This window comes from Rana temporaria, chromosome 5, assembly GCF_905171775.1.
Source record: "Rana temporaria chromosome 5, aRanTem1.1, whole genome shotgun sequence".
Lineage (NCBI taxonomy): Eukaryota > Metazoa > Chordata > Amphibia > Anura > Ranidae > Rana > Rana temporaria.
Window position 1 is genome coordinate 252,774,444 of NC_053493.1, and position 17,408 is coordinate 252,791,851.

The 17,408-nt window shown below is 40.5% G+C and overlaps 1 protein-coding gene across 3 annotated transcripts in view; it reads left to right on the forward strand.

Annotated features, from left to right (window-relative positions):
• HIVEP1 (HIVEP zinc finger 1) overlaps positions 1 to 17,408 on the forward strand; it is a 246,496-nt gene that overhangs the window by 188,713 nt on the left and 40,375 nt on the right. For all 3 annotated transcript variants that reach the window (XM_040353728.1, XM_040353729.1, XM_040353730.1), the window contains 2 exons: positions 10,611 to 10,738; positions 14,451 to 14,626. In XM_040353728.1, the coding sequence (XP_040209662.1) occupies positions 10,611 to 10,738; positions 14,451 to 14,626 (304 nt within the window). The remainder of the gene's footprint in view (positions 1 to 10,610; positions 10,739 to 14,450; positions 14,627 to 17,408) is intronic.

The window sequence follows — 17,408 nt, forward strand, 5'->3', positions numbered from 1 at the left end:
CAAATACCACCATATTGCCAGAAGGATATGTCCTCTTCCTCTCCCCATATTTTTTGCTCTAGCATCTCTAATTTCAGAGGTGAAATTTGGACACCTGTACTTATCGTCTGTTATCCTTAGTAGACTCCCCCAACTCCTTTTGCAAGTCACATATACAGTTGTGCTCTAAAGTTTGCATACCTTGGCAGAAATTGTGAAATTTTGGCATTATTATTGAAAATATGACTGATCACGCCAACAAACTGTCTTTTATTTAACCACTTCCCAACCGGCCTATAGCAGAATGACGGCCGGGTGTTGGTTTTGTTATCCTGACTGGGTGTCCGATCGTGGTAAGGAGCCTCTGACGGAGTGACTCATCACAGCTGATCATCGCGTGAACCAGGAAGTGACCCCAAACGTCTTTCCTCGGTTCGTGCTGACAGGGAGAGCCGATTGGCGGCTCTCCCTGTCAGAGGGGGGGGGTCTGTGCTGATAATCGGCACATTGATTATCAGCACAGCCCACATTAGAAGTGACACCATAGTTGCCAATCGGTGCGCATCAGCTGCCAGTCTGTGCCCATAAACGTGTCAATCAGTGCCCCATCAGTAATGCCTGTCAATGCCCTTCAGATGCCAATCAGTAATGCATGTCAGTACCTCCTCATCAGTGCTGCCTATCCATTGCCATCTATCAGTGCGCCCTATCAGTGTCCATCAGTGCTGCATATCAGTGTAGCCTATCAGTGCCGCCTATCGGTGTCCATCAATTCTACATATAAGTGCCCATCAGTGCTGCCTTGTCAGTACCCATTAGTGCAGCCTCATCAGTGCCCATCATTGAAGGAGAAAACAAAATTCTATAACAGAAGCAAAGAAAACCTTTTTTTGTTTTTTCAAAAATGTCAGAATTTTTAAGTTTGTTTAGAAAAATAAAAACCTCAGTGGTGATCAAATACCACCAAAAGAAAGCTCTATTTGTGGGAAGAAAATGATAAAATTTAGTTTGGGTACAGCATTGCATAACCACGTGATTGTCATTCAAAGTGCGACAGCGCTAAAAGCTTGAAATTGTTCTGGGCAGGAAGGGGAGAAAGTGCCCGGTATTAAAGTGGTTAATCGCATGAAGCCATTTATTATCACATAGTTTTTTGGATCCTTTTTAAATAATAATAACTGAAATCACCCAAATGGCCCTGGTTAAAAGTTTACATACCCTGGAATGTGTGGCCTTGGTACAGACACAAAAGGTGGCACACACAGGTTAAAATGGCACTTAAAGGTTAATTTCCCACTGTTTTGGCTTTTTAAATCGCAATTAGTGTCTGTGTATAAAAAGTCAATTGGTTTGTTTTACTCTCACATGGATGCACTGAGCCATGAAGAGGTAGAAAAGAACAGCCAAAAGACCTGCGTAACAAGGTATTGAAACTTTACAAAGCTGGGAAAAAGGATATAAAAAGATAAACATATAAAAAGCCTTGAATATGCCAGTCAGTACTGTTTAATCACTTATTAGGAAGTTAAAAATTGGGGGCTCTTTGGATAGCCAAGGTCAGGTAGACCAAGAAAGATTGCAGCCACAACTGTCAGAAGAATTGCTCTGGATACAAATAAAAACCCACAGGTAACCACAGGAGAAATATAGGCTGCTTTCCAAAAAGACAGTGTGGTTGTTTTTAAAGGGGTGTTCCAGTCATTTTTTATGTTTATTAACCACTTCGTTACTGGCCCATAGTCAAATGACGTCCTGTTTTTAAAGATGGATATCTCAGTAACGGCAGCAGCTGCTGCCACAACTGAGGTATCCATCTTTAGTGCCGACGGTCCTGTACACGATAACGGCGGTCTCCGCGGCGAATTCGCCGCAAGATCGGCGTTATCGGTGGCGGAAGAGGGGCCCCCCCCCCCTCCCGCCGCTGTTCCGCGCCCTCCGCCGCTTACCGGAGCCGTCGGTAGCGGCGGAGGGGATCGCGACCATCCGGCAGCTGAGCGGGGACGAGACTGAAGGAAAAATCTCCTTCGCCCGTCCCCCATAGCTCTGCTGGGCGGAAGTGACGTCAAAACGTCAGTCCCGCCCAGCCTCTTAAAGAGACATTTTTTTTTTTTGTCATTTGAAAAAATGACATTTCCAAATTTTTTTTTTTTTTTTGCATTTAAGCCCAAATATGAGATCTGAGGTCTTTTTGACCCCAGATCTCATATTTAAGAGGACCTGTCATGCTTTTTTCTATTACAAGGGATGTTTACATTCCTTGTAATAGGAATAAAAGTGATAATTTTTTTATTTTTTTTTATTTCACTGTTAAAAAATGTAAAATAATTAAAAATAAATGCGAAAAGCAAAAAAAAAATTTTTTAAAGCGCCCCGTCCCGACGAGCTCGCGCGTAGAAGCGAACGTATACGCGAGTAGCGCCGACATATGAAAACGGTATTCAAACCACACAAGTGAGGTATCGCCGCGATCGTTAGAGCGAGAGCAATAATTTTAGCCTTAGGCCTACTCTGTAACTCAAAAAATGCAGCCTGTAGAATTTTTTAAACGTCGCCTATCAAGATTTTTAAGGGTAAAAGTTTGACGCCATGCCACGAGCGGGCGCAATTTTTAAGCGTGACATGTTGGGTATCATTTTACTCGGCGTAACATTATCTTTCACAATATATAAAAAAATTGGGCCAAATTTATTGTTGTGTTATTTTTTAATTTAAAAAAGTGAATTTTTTCCAAAAAAAGTGCGCTTGTAAGACCGCTGCGCAAATACGGTGTGACAAAAAGTATTGCAATGACTGCCATTTTATTCTCTAGGGTGTTAGAAAAAAATATATATATATAATGTTTGGGGGTTTTAAGTAATATTCTAGCAAAAAAAACTGTTTTAGTCTCGTAAACACTGAATCTGAAAAACAGGCTCGGTAACGAAGTGGTTAAAAGTCAGCAGCTACAAAAGTGTAGCTTCTGGCTTTTAACCACTTGACCACCGCCCCATGTCAAAAAGACGTCCTGTTTTTAAAGTTGAATATCTCGATAACGGCAGCAGCTGCTGCCACAACCGAGATATTCATCTTTTCAGGGGGCGGTGGTGTACACGATAACGGCGGTCTCCGCGGCGGATTCGCCGCGAGATCGCCGTTATCGGTGGCGGGAGAGGGCCCCCGCCGCTCTCCCGCGCCCTCCGCCGCTTACCGGAGCCGTCGGTAGCGGCGGAGGGGATCGGATGTGTCCGGCAGCTGAGCGGGGACGGGACTGAAGGAGAAATCTCCTTCACCCGTCCTCATAGCTCTGCTGGGCGGAAGTGACGTCAAAACGTCAGTCCCGCCCAGCCTCTTAAAGAGACATTTTTTTTTTTTGTCATTTGAAAAAATGACATTTCCAAATTTTTTTTTTTTTTTGCATTTAAGCCCAAATATGAGATCTGAGGTCTTTTTGACCCCAGATCTCATATTTAAGAGGACCTGTCATGCTTTTTTCTATTACAAGGGATGTTTACATTCCTTGTAATAGGAATAAAAGTGATAATTTTTTTATTTTTTTTTATTTCACTGTTAAAAAATGTAAAATAATTAAAAATAAATGCGAAAAGCAAAAAAAAAAATTTTTAAAGCGCCCCGTCCCGACGAGCTCGCGCGTAGAAGCGAACGTATACGCGAGTAGCGCCGACATATGAAAACGGTATTCAAACCACACAAGTGAGGTATCGCCGCGATCGTTAGAGCGAGAGCAATAATTTTAGCCTTAGGCCTACTCTGTAACTCAAAAAATGCAGCCTGTAGAATTTTTTAAACGTCGCCTATCAAGATTTTTAAGGGTAAAAGTTTGACGCCATGCCACGAGCGGGCGCAATTTTTAAGCGTGACATGTTGGGTATCATTTTACTCGGCGTAACATTATCTTTCACAATATATAAAAAAATTGGGCCAAATTTATTGTTGTGTTATTTTTTAATTTAAAAAAGTGAATTTTTTCCAAAAAAAGTGCGCTTGTAAGACCGCTGCGCAAATACGGTGTGACAAAAAGTATTGCAATGACTGCCATTTTATTCTCTAGGGTGTTAGAAAAAAATATATATATATATAATGTTTGGGGGTTTTAAGTAATATTCTAGCAAAAAAAACTGTTTTAGTCTCGTAAACACTGAATCTGAAAAACAGGCTCGGTAACGAAGTGGTTAAAAGTCAGCAGCTACAAAAGTGTAGCTTCTGGCTTTTAACCACTTGACCACCGCCCCATGTCAAAAAGACGTCCTGTTTTTAAAGTTGAATATCTCGATAACGGCAGCAGCTGCTGCCACAACCGAGATATTCATCTTTTCAGGGGGCGGTGGTGTACACGATAACGGCGGTCTCCGCGGCGGATTCGCCGCGAGATCGCCGTTATCGGTGGCGGGAGAGGACCCCGCCGCTCTCCCGCGCCCTCCGCCGCTTACCGGAGCCGTCGGTAGCGGCGGAGGGGATCGGATGTGTCCGGCAGCTGAGCGGGGACGGGACTGAAGGAGAAATCTCCTTCACCCGTCCTCATAGCTCTGCTGGGCGGAAGTGACGTCAAAACGTCAGTCCCGCCCAGCCTCTTAAAGAAACATTTTTTTTTTTGTCATTTGAAAAAATGAAATTTTTTTTTTTTTTTTTTTTGCATTTAAGTCTAAATATGAGATCTGAGGTCTTTTTGACCCCAGATCTCATATTTAAGAGGACCTGTCATGCTTTTTTCTATTACAAGGGATGTTTACATTCCTTGTAATTTTTTTTTTATTTCAGTGTAAAAAATTATAAAACGAAATAAAAATAAATAAGAAAACAAAAAATTTTTTTTTTAAAGCGCCCCATCCCGACGAGCTCGCGCGCAGAAGCGAACGCATACGCGAGTAGCGCCCGCATATGAAAACGGTATTCAAACCACACAAGTGAGGTATCGCCGCGATCGTTAGAGTGAGAGCAATAATTCTAGCCCTAGACCTACTCTGCAACTCAAAAAATGCAACTTGTAGAATTTTTTAAACGTCGCCTATCGAGATTTTTAAGGGTAAAAGTTTGACGCCATGCCACGAGCGGGCGCAATTTTTAAGCGTGACATGTTGGGTATCATTTTACTCGGCGTAACATTATCTTTCACAATATATAAAAAAATTGGGCAAAATATATTGTTGTCTTATTTTTTAATTAAAAAAAGTGATTTTTATCCAAAAAAAGTGCGCTTGTAAGACCGCTGCGCAAATACGGTGTGACAAAAAGTATTGCAATGACTGTTATTTTATTCCCTAGGATGTCTGCTAAAAAAAAATATATAATGTTTGGGGGTTCTGATTAATTTTCTAGCAAAAAAATTGTGATTTTCACATGAAGGAGAGAAGTGCCAGAATAGGCCTGGTGGTCAAGTGGTTAATAAACATACACTCACCTGCTCCACGTTCCAGCGACGCGCCGGCCGGGGCTCCGCTCCTCTCCCCCCCTCTCCGGCCGGCGTCTTCATTTAAAGTGTGAGCACCCGACCGTGACAGCTTTCGGCTTTACAGCCGGGCACCCACTGCGCATGCGCGAGCATCACTGCGCATGCGCAAGCGGCGCTGCGCCATCCAATTGGACAGGCAATCGCCTACAGGGAGGGGCTGCAGAAAGGCGATTAGACTATTCGCCTTAGCAGCCCCTCGGCGGAAGGAGGAAGTGGGACAGGAAATCCCACTCCTCCTGAAGCCCCCACTCCCCCCCCAAAAAATGACATGCCAAATGTGGCATGTAAGGGGGCGAGGAGTGGATTAAGCGGAAGTTCCACTTTTGGGTGGAACTCCGCTTTAAGGAGCACAATTCAACAATATTTGAACAAAAAAGAGCTGCATGGTTGAGCTGCCAGAAGGAAATCTTTACTGCACCAATGCCACAAAAAAGTCAAGGTGTTATTGGGCATGTTTGAATACAAGAAAGGGCTGGGACAGCCGCACTCCAAAAAAACTTCTCCTTTTATTAAAAATGGATCACAAAATACATGCCACGGCCAAAAACAGAACAAAAAAGCTGACGCATTTCGCACTGTATCTCAGTGCTTATTCATAGCTAGCTGTTATTGGGCATATTGTAACCAGGCTTTTTTTGTGGAACTTGTATGTAAAGGGTTCTTTCTGACAACTGGTCAATGCAGCTATTTTTTTGTTCAAGTATCATTGTATTGTGCTCCTTAACCACTAGAGTACCGGGCCATCGTCAAATGACGGCTCCACGGTTACTCTGAAAATTCAACAGGACGTCATATGACGTCCTGTATTCTTGCGGCCACTGGGGGGCGCGCGCGCGCCCGGCGCGTCCCCGAGATGCCGATGCGCGTGCCTGGCGGTCGCGATGTCCGCCAGGCACTCGGAATCGGCGGCTACAGGGACAAGACGTGGAGCTCTGTGTGTAAACACAGAGCTCCACGTCCTGTCAGGGGAGAGAGGAGACCGATCTGTGTCCCTTGTACATAGGGACATAGATCGGTCACCTCCCCCAGTCACCCCCCTTTCCCCACAGTTAGAACACAATTTAGGTATACATATTAACCCCTCCCTCACCCCCTAGTGTTAACCCCTTGAATGCCAGTCACATTTATACAGTAATTAGTGCATATTTATCGCATTAATCGCTGTAAAAATGTGAATGGCGCCAAAAACGTGTCAAAAGTGTCCGATGTGTTCGCCGCAATGTCACGGTGACAGTAAAAAAAATCGCAAATCGCCGCCAATACTAGTAAAAAAATTAATAAAATAAAAATGCCATAAATCTATCAGCTATTTTGTAAACGCTATAACTTTTGCGCAAACCAATCAATATATGATCATTGCGATTTTTTTTTACCAAAAATATGTAGAAGAATACATATCGGCCTAAACTGAGGAAAAAAAAACGTTTTTTTTTAAAAAAATTGTGATATTTATTAAATAAAAAAGTAAAAAATAGTGTTTTTTTTTTTAAATTGTCACTCTTCTTTTGTTTATAGCGCAAAAAATAAAAACCGCAGAGGTGATCAAATACCACCAAAAGAAAGCTCTATTTGTGGGAACAAAATGATAAAAAAATTGTTTGGGTACAGTGTAGCACGACCGCGCAATTGTCATTCAAAGTGCGACAGTGCTGAAAGCTGAAAATTGGCTTGGGCAGGAAGGGGCGTAAGTGTCCAGTATGGAAGTGGTTAAAAACAACCACGCCATCTTTTTCCAGAGCAGCCTGTATTTCTCCTGATATTACCTGTGGGTTTTTCTTTGTATACCTAACAGTTCCTGTGGCAGTTGTGGCTGAAATCTTTCTTGATCTACCTGACCTTGGCTTGGTATCAAGAGATCCCCAAATTTTACACTTCTTATTAAGTGATTAAACAGTACTGACTGGCATATTCAAGGCTTTGGATATCTTTTTATATCCTTTTCCATCTTTGTAAAGTTTCACTACCTTGTTACGCAGGTCTTTTGACTGTTCTTTTCTACCGCCTCATGGCTCAGTGTCTAGCCTGCTTAGTGCATCCATGTGAGAGCTAACAAACTCATTGACTATTCATACACAGACACTAATTGTGATTTAAAAAGCCACAAATGTGGAAATTAACCTTTTAATTGCCATTTAACCTGAGTGTGCAACCTTATGTGTCTGTACCAAGGCCAAAGATTCCAGGGTGTGTAAACTTTTTGAGAGCCATTTGGATTTATTTCTGTTCGTTTTTTGGATCCTTTTTAAATCATAATAATATGTGATAATAAATGGCTACCGTTAAATAAAAGATGGGTTTTTGGCATGATCAGTCATATTTTCAATATTGATGGCAAAATTTTAAAATTTCTGCCAGGGTATGCAAACTTTTGAGCATGACTGTATAAATTACTTGCCCCTGCATAAGTGGTGGACTGCCTTTCCATAGAAATAAATAAAGGTTGCACCACCCCTACGGAGTAAAGCCTGACTGGTTGCAATTTGAAAAAAATTCTGTTCAACACTGAGTCTGCACGGCAAAAATCTCACGGCAGTGACAGGCATGTGTGAGACTTGGAAAGGGTTATAGGGGAAGGACATCAAAGACTAAGGATATCTGTACTAAAAGTACACGTGTTCTTAAAGAGCTAGATTTGAGCATGTATAAAGAGGAAATTGGAGAACCTGTGTTTCTTAAAAATCAAGTGAAGGGAAAAATCCCTCACTATGCAATTACCCAGAGATCAGGAGGAAGTAACAAATTAGCCAAGAAGGTAAATATCTGTCAGATATCCTGACAATCTAATGATAACTTGTATGAATAACTATTTCATTAAAATGGCTCTAAACCCTAGACATTTTTTTTACCATAAAGTGATATTAAATTTTTTTTTTTTTAAATAACAAACATGTCATACTTCCCTGCTCTGTGCAGTGGTTTTGCATAGAGCAGCCCCAATCCTCCTCTTCTCGGGTTCCTTGCTGGCACACAAGCAAGCTCATTCCTGAGCCGCGGCTCTGTGTGTCTATTCACACGCAGAGCCGCGGCTCAACCCTTCCCTCTCTTCCCAAATTGGCTCACTGGCTGTGATTGACAGCAGCCAATGAGGTGGGAGAGTCCCTGGATCGAGATGGGGCTCAGGTAAGTATTTGGGGGGGGGGGGGCTACACACATAAGGTTTTTAACCTTCATGCATAGAATGCATGAAGGTAAAAAAACATGAGCCTTTAGAACCACTTTAATGCATTCCCTGCATGCTATCTTAATCTAGCACGTTGCCCTTCTGTAGGGGCTCTTTTCTCTCTCTCTCACTCTAACTTAAATTCTGTGAGCAGAGAGCAGAGGACAAGGCTCAGTTGTGTATCTATAGATGCACACAACCCGTCTCTGGATCAAGCCCTCATGTCAACCCCTATAGCAAGCAGTTTGCTATGGGGGCAGACACAGAAGAGGAGAAGCAGATAAAGCTGGTGCATGGACCACAGAAGAATGTTTTTTATTTTAATTTAAAAAAATTACCCTTTACAAAAACTTGAACTTTTTCTTCTGAATATGCTGAGTTAATGTCTGTGTGTGGATGTGTTAGATTTTTATGTTTAAATCTTTTTTTATCCATCAACTGTGATTGTAAGTATCCAGCATTTTTTTAAACAGGGTTTCATCATACAAAAAAATTGTTATGACAGCATATTTTGGATTTTGCATTGGATTAAGGCATTCAATTTGAAGTTTCTAATTGCGAATTGTTAGTATGCAATTCAAAATAATGGCTCTCAATAATTTAGGCAGATTTTATTAAAAATACTGTATTTACAATCAAATTAATTATGATTGGACATATTTTCAAGTTCAATATTTCTAATAAACGTTTGTTTTTGCATGTTTAATATTAGATGTGTTTGAAAAAATTTCAGAGACATTTTCAGTATGTATGTTCCAATACAAAGAGCACCACCAAAAGGAAACTAAAGGCCTTGAGGATACATTTATTGCATGTAAGGCATTTTTAGTCTTTAACCACTTACGGACCAGCCGCCTTCGTTATCTGACTCGTCAGATAGCTGCCATAACCCCAGTATTTTCTTCAATGGCGGCCAGTCCTCTTTCAGATAAAAGTGGTCTCTGCATTAGATTTGCCGCAAGATCATTTTTATCGGTGACGGGAGAGGTGCCCTCCCGCCGCGCTCCGGTACCGGCTAAGACGATCCGATCCTCTCCCCTCAGTAGCATGGAGCCCAGTAAGGGAAAGGTGGCCCCCACTCGGCTGCATAACATTGGATGATGGAAGCGACGTCAAACGTCACTTCCGCCCAATGGTCTTTGACAAAAAATATATATATATTTTGTTATTGTATTTAAGTGTAAATGTGAGATCTGAGGTCTTTTTGACCACAGATCTCACATTAAAGAGGTCCTGTCATGTTTTTTTTTCTATTACAAGGGATGTTTACATTCCTTGTAAAAGGAATAAAAGTGACCCGATTTTTTTTTTTTTTTAGGACATTGTGAAAATAAAAGGGTAAAGTAAATAATAATAATAATATATATATATATTTTAGCACCCCACTAAACTCACGTGCAGAAGCAAACGCATACCTAAGTTTTATCCGCATAGGAAAACAGTGTTCAAACCAAACATGTGAGGTATCGCTAAAATCGGTACAGCGAAAGCAATAATTATAGCAAAAGACCTCCTCTGTAACTGAAAACTGGTAACATGTAGACAATGTTAAACGTCGCCTGGAGATTTTTAAGGGTTAAAGCATTAATTTGACATAACATTATCTTTCACAATATTAAAAAAAAAAATGGGCTAACTTTACTGTTGTCCTATTTTTTTATTAAAAAAAGTGTATTTTTTCCCCAAAAATTGCGCTTCTAAGACTGCTGTGCAAATACAGTACGAAAGTATTGCAATGACTGCCATTTTATTCTCTAGGGTGTCTGAAAAAAATATATATAAAAAAATATTTTAACTTGTAAACAAAAAGTTTGAAAAATAGGCCTGGTCATTAAGTGGTTAAAATAAACAGAAGATATTTGTGATGCAAGTGTGAAAAGCCATATCTGAAACATTTTATTTATTTCACGACTGGATTGTTCAATTGGAATTTGTGTGTTTGGGAGTAATTGCAAATATTACGTTAATGTATGTCATGCATATTTATTAAAAGTTACAGTTAACCTTTTTTCTGTCATGATTTAGTCATCTCAAAGCCAGTCTTCAGTAAATCAACTTGAAGGTCAGAAAACTGCAGAAGCAAGTAGTGAACAAGAGAAGGAAATTTTCCAAAATCGAAATGAGCCAAGAAGAGTGAAAATTTTTGATGGAGGGCAAGTATTTTTTTTATCTATCCATCTATCTATCTATCTATCTATCTATCTATCTATCTATCTATCTATCTATCTATCTATCTATCTATCTATCTATCTATCTATCTATTATAAACTTCCACGTATAATGCAATTTTTTTGGCATGTGTGCTACACATGTAGATATCTCATTGATAATTGCTAGCTTGGTGGTTCATGCCACACTCCACTTTTCTGACCCACTGGAAGCGATCAATGCAAGTGCTAATACCTCCCCTCATTGATATATGTGATAGGCACAAGGGATTGACTTTGCTACTGATACAGCACACATGTCAGGACTCCAAATTCTTGTTGTTGGATATATTTTCTTATTGCCTGAAGGACTAATCTACAATAAGCATGCCACAAGTGGAGTCAGCATAAAATCAGAAAGCCTGCTCTGCAAAATTAATCTTTGTCAATGACTGAAGATCTCAGAGGGTGAGTGTGATAGGAGCTAGGAATGTGAGACCCATTTTTGTTTTTTTATTAGTTTCAAAATGGGTGAGTGGAAGGAGTGTGTACTGTAATGAGAAGCTGAAAGACCTGTCAAGCCCGTTAACCTCCCTGGCGGTATGATTCTGTCTGGAATTACGTACCAAAAGCGGTACAATTATTTTGCAAGGAAATTTGGCGTTTTATACTGTAGGTCTGTAATTTTTAGAAATAACTCACTTAAATCTGACCAAGCAAGAGTCTTGTAGGCATCCCGGGTATGATTTTTTTTTTAAAACAAAATTATAAATTATAATATAATAAATAATTATAAATAATTATAACAAATAATAATATAATTATAATAAAAATTATTCAATAATGTAATCAACTCAAAATCACTGAAATTTGCTCAGTTGCAGAATTGTCGCTGTCATTATTTTTTTTTTTTTTATGACGAATTTCCCCACAAATCGCTATCGCACATTTCTGCAAGTGATTATAATTTATTATCGCTGTTTTCTAGCTGATCTAAAACCATTTTTGACATAAAGGGACACTTTTGGACAATCTACAGTTTTTAGGCAGAAATGACATTTTTTATTTTATAAAAGTACATGCAGGGCACTGGGCAGACCACTAGGGACAAGGGGGGTGTGTATTTTTTACATACAGTACTGTAATCTATAAGATTACAGTATACTGTATGTAAAGTGTTTGTTTACTTTTTTGAATTTGGCGCCGATCTCCGCTCCCGTGCGTCGTAACGTCGCAGGGAACGGAGATCGGCAGCACACGGGGAGACTGTGAATCGAGCGAGGAGGTCCCGCTCGCTCACACAACGGGGTGGCATCGCTGGATCCAGGGACAAGGTAAGTAACTTGCCTGTGGATCCAGCGAAAGGTAAGCCGCGCCGCTGCACACTCTGCACGTCCAGCCCGAGCGTGACTCGGGGTTACCGATCCTAACATGGAAAACCAACCCCGAGTCACGCTCGGGGATACCGCTAAGGGGGTTAAGAGATCCCTAAGACTTATTGCAGTAGGTGACAATGCCTAAGTATTTTTTTTTTTTTTATTGTAATTAATATTGTATTTCTTTATCATACATCATGGGACACAGAGGTTTAATCATTGCATAATGGGTTATATCCACCATCAGGTGCTGGACACTGGTGTAATCAATTAGACAGGAAGTTTCCTCCCTATATAACCCCTCCCATACTGGGAGCTCCTCAGTTTTTTCGCCAGTGTCTAAGGTGTTGGTCACGAACAAGGTGTGCTAAGGAAAAGCTCTACTAAGAAGCCTTTAGGGGTTAAAGAGCTACGCTTTTGGATCCATCCAAGACGCCTAATAATTACGCCAAAACTGGATGGTATCTGGGCCTTGTGCGAGCCGAGGTGTTGACAGAGCTCCCGCCCCTCTTATTTGGGGATATTGGGACACTTATTGCTTTGCATACAAAAACTGAGGTGCTCCCAGTATGGGAGGGGTTATATAGGGAGGAAACTTCCTGTCTAATTGATTACACCAGTGTCCAGCACCTGACGGTGGATATAACCCATTGTGTAATGATTAAACCTCTGTGTCCCGTGACGTACTCCAAGAAAAGGATTTTACAGGTAATCTGTAATTAAAATCCTATTTTCTACATTGTTCTTTGGGTTCAGTCTGGGTAAAGATTGAAATATACTCCTCAGAAACCACAAAGGATATAAATGTAATTTGTTTGCATTGAATGCCTTTGTAAACCTGGAAATTACCTTGTAAAAATAGCACTGATATCATTGTGCTACACATGCCTCTACAGAGAGCAGGGCTGCGGTAGAGACCCAGCAGATCACCCACTACTAGCTGCCTGCAGAAAATTACTACTCATAGTACACCAAGATTACAGTAAGAATACACACCTCTTGCATATAGGCAATATTTTCTTATCTTGGAGTTCAGCTATATTTATTTATTAATTGCAAACATGGGTCTCGGTATAGTTTTTATTCACTATTTCATTGAATCATGTGACCTGGAGAAAGGAAGTCGATCTCCTTATTACAGTGGAGATGTAGGTTTATGCTTACTCTGATACCCCTATCCACCCTCTGTAAGACATCTGTTTGAAGAACATGTAAACGTTAGGGTATAGGAAACTTAAAGTGCTTATGCACATGGATGCTTTTGGGCATACAACATAAATTGCGAGCATACATCCGCTCTCAGGATATTTAGCTGTGTACAGCCGCCCATAGTAATGAATGTGTGTACGCGGCTGTATGCAGGGTTACACGGCTAGTTGCGTAAAACCATGCATGTGTACCTGTGTACAACCCTATTCACAGTTTGCAATCAGCGGCATACAGCTTTAAGCATGTGCAGGTTTATGCACGTAAACACACATGCAGCCATTTATTGCAGAGAGCCGCTGTACATGGTAGTTGTTTATCTCGGATGCAGAAAATACATCCACAATTTATGTTGTATGTCTCATGTGCATATCAGCTCTGATTCAAACTGGGATATAGTGGCACCTTCCCCAGTGTGGTGTTCTAATGCAAAGTCTTGACTTGCATAATTTGTCCTTTCATACCTTTAAAAATCATAGAATCCTAGTACAAGTGATGCCTAATTGTCCTAAATTTGTCAGTCTTGCATGTCCAAAGAAGGCATTCGTTTTATTGTATGGGGCTTATCTTCCCTGGAAATACACTAAAACCTTATGTTGCACTACCCAGTTCTCTGGTTGCTAGAAAGCCACAGGCTTACTCACATGCAAACTCATAGCGGGTCATTTACGAAAGGCAAATCCACTTTTGCACTGCATGTGCAGTCGCTGTAGATCCGAGGGGGACATGCAAGGAGAATAAAAAATAAGCATTTTAGCTTACACATGATTGGATGATAAAATCAGCAGAGCTTCATTTCATTTCAGATCTTCCCCTCAAATCTATAGCGACTCCATATCCAAGTGCACTTGTATTGCAAAGTAGATTTGCCTTTCGTAAATGACCCCCATACTGTCTGCATATCTAGGCTTTCCGCAAATCACACAGCACTTGTTAGTAGTTGTTATCTAAAATGTACAGTAATACTATTTTTATTATTTATTAAAAAAAATACTATTTTTGACATTTGAAATTGTTCACATTTATTTAAATGTTGTTTGCCCTCAAATAGAGTCGCAAAAAAATGTTGCATTTCAGCTTATAAAAACCTTGTTTCAGTAGCTAGTTATTAAATGTAGTGTTAATATTCCTGGTAGGTATAAGTCAAATGAAGAGTATGTGTATGTGCGAGGTAGAGGAAGAGGAAAATATATTTGTGAAGAATGTGGAATACGATGCAAGAAGCCCAGCATGTTAAAGAAACACATCCGTACGCACACAGACCTCAGGCCGTACCACTGCAACTACTGTAACTTCTCCTTCAAAACAAAAGGTACGCAGTTTACATCCACTACTGTTGTTTTTTTTTACATTATTTTATCCCAAACTTTGGACAGACGTGTGCTACATCCACAGCCTTCGCCTGTAGTTCTGCTGTTAATGACAACTGGACTCTGTTGTAATGAGAAGTGGATTTTAACCAGCTACATAGGTCACACATGTACACTGTGGCTGTTTCTTTGTGAGGGCTCCACTCCACAATTAGTACTTGTCACCTTCTATTTCTACAAACATCCAAAATAAATGTGCAACACACCATGCAGACACATTTAAGTTTGTTTTTGGTTATGATGTTTCAGTAACACATACCAACTAACATTACAAACTTCATTCTACTTGCTTGCATTTTGGTAGCCATCGCTTCCACCTGCTGGATGACTTCATTAATACATGTGCACCATCACAAGGAATCCTAAACTGATGACATGTAGGCTTACCTCTGCACTAACTATGGAGAAAAATAAGGGATGAGACGACACTTTCCATCTAAAAATTGGAAAAGTCAGCCAAGGATAGGGGGAGCAAGGCACCACATTCCAAATATTTGAAAGAACTTGGAAAATGGAAAGAAAGAGACTTTAAAGGTGCCTGGAAAAATAACAACTATTTCATATATAAAAACATTTTTTTTTAGCTATATATATGAAATAGTTGTTATTTCTTCAGGCACCTTTAATGTCCCCTTTTTTTTCCAAACACTTTTCATTGCGAACCACTACATTTCATTTAGAGCTTATCCACAAGCTTTCATTAGCACTGATTGCATTTTTTATTTATTTTTTTACTTTGTTTGAAAGGCTTCTTTTCAATTAATTCGATTGGAAGATGCAGTTTAACATACAGTGCAGCAAGCATTACCTTTTTCATAAAAATTACATGAAATTTGCACAGGCACATCGGGATGCTGAGGAGAAAACGCAGGGATGACTGTACTGCAGCTTTAACACCAAACGCCAGCCACGAATAACCTGTACACCTGTTTTTAACAGCAAAACAAACAAAAAATTCTAGCGCAATAAGTACTAGCTGCAATGCTAAATATTGGTGTGAATGTACTTGAGAAAAACACATTTTTCTGATTTCTGTGTATATTTTGTCTCCTCTGAAAAGTGCAGCAATACACTGACTTACTGACACGAGCAGCTATGGGGTGGTAAAAGCAGGCAGGTTAGAATGCGGTTTTACTTTCCCCATCCCAACCAACCCCCCCCCCAGCTGCAGCCAGTATTGCAACCCATGTTGCATTCGGGTGCCACCGCCTATTGCAATCCATTAAAGTTAATGCCGCAACTGTATGCAATGCTTGTGGTTGCAGTGCAGTGATTTGGCCTTTATAGGGTTAAAACCAGTGCCAAGGAGGCAACATTAACTACTTGCTTACTGGGCACATACACCCCCTTCCTGCCCAGGTGAAATTTCAGCTTTCAGCGCTGTCACGATTTGAATGACAATTGCACGGCCGTGTGACGTGACTCCCAAACAAAATTGACGTCCTTTTTTTCCCCACAAATAGAGCTTTCTTTTGGTGGTATTTGATCACCTCTGCGGTTTTTATTTTTTGTGCTATAAACAAAAAAAGGCCGACAATTTTGAAAAAAATATATATTTTTTACTTTTTGTTATAATAAATATCCTATTTAAAAAAAAAAAAAAATTCTCAGTTTAGGCCGATATGTATTCTACATATTTTTGGTAAAAAAAAATCGCAAAAGGGCCGTAGTGTGATTGGTTTGCGCAAACGCTATAGCGCCTACAAAATAGGGGATAGAATTATGACATTTATTTTTTTATTACTAGTAATGGCGGCGATCTGCGATTTTTGTCAGGACTGCGATATTACGGCGGACACATCGGACACTTTTGACACATTTTTGGGACCATTCACATTTATACAGCGAACAGTGCTATAAATATGCACCGATTACTGTATAAATGTGACTGGCAGGGAATGGGTTAACACTAGGGAGGCGATCAAGGGGTTAAATGTGTTCCTTGCTAGGTGATTCTTACTGTGGGGGGAGGTGACCGATGGTTGTCCCTATGTATAAGGGACACAATATCGGTCTCCTCTCCTTGACAGGACGTGGATCTTTGTGTTTACACACAGAGATCCACGTCCATGGCTCTGTGACTGCCGATCACGGGTACCTGGCGGACATCACAGCCACAAGGCACGCACATCGGCACCTGAGTGACGCGGCGGGAGGCCAGAGGCCGTATATTGACGGCCTCCTGGCATTGTAGAGCCACCTTGTGGCCGTCAATTGTCGATGGCCGGATAGGAAGTGGTTAAACTGGGGAAAGAAAATTAAGCCTTGTTTGCTAATCCTCAAAATTCCCATGAGGAGGAAGTTGTTTCCTTTTTTGTTCTTATTGTCAGCAGACCTCATGACAAATGTGCTGTGAATGGCATTTTAAAATAAAATATTTATTTGTTAAATAAATCTAAGCAAAGCAAAATCAAAGTTCATGCTGGCTCATGGTTAACACTGATGCAAATCTGATGAGCTTCAGATGACGTGCGAATCTATCCGCTCTGGAACACAAGTGCAATAATATTTGTTTTTTTATGAAGGCCATTCACATGTATACGGTGCATTTCTGATGTGTGATTTAATCTCCATAGACTATTTAAATTGCATCTGACAAGCACAAATCGCACTGCAAATTTGCACTCCAAACCGCATGAAAATCGCACTACATCGCACCACATTAAGTGTGAGCCTAGGCTGAATGATGTGGAAATAATCTCACACTGGAAGTGATTCTCACAG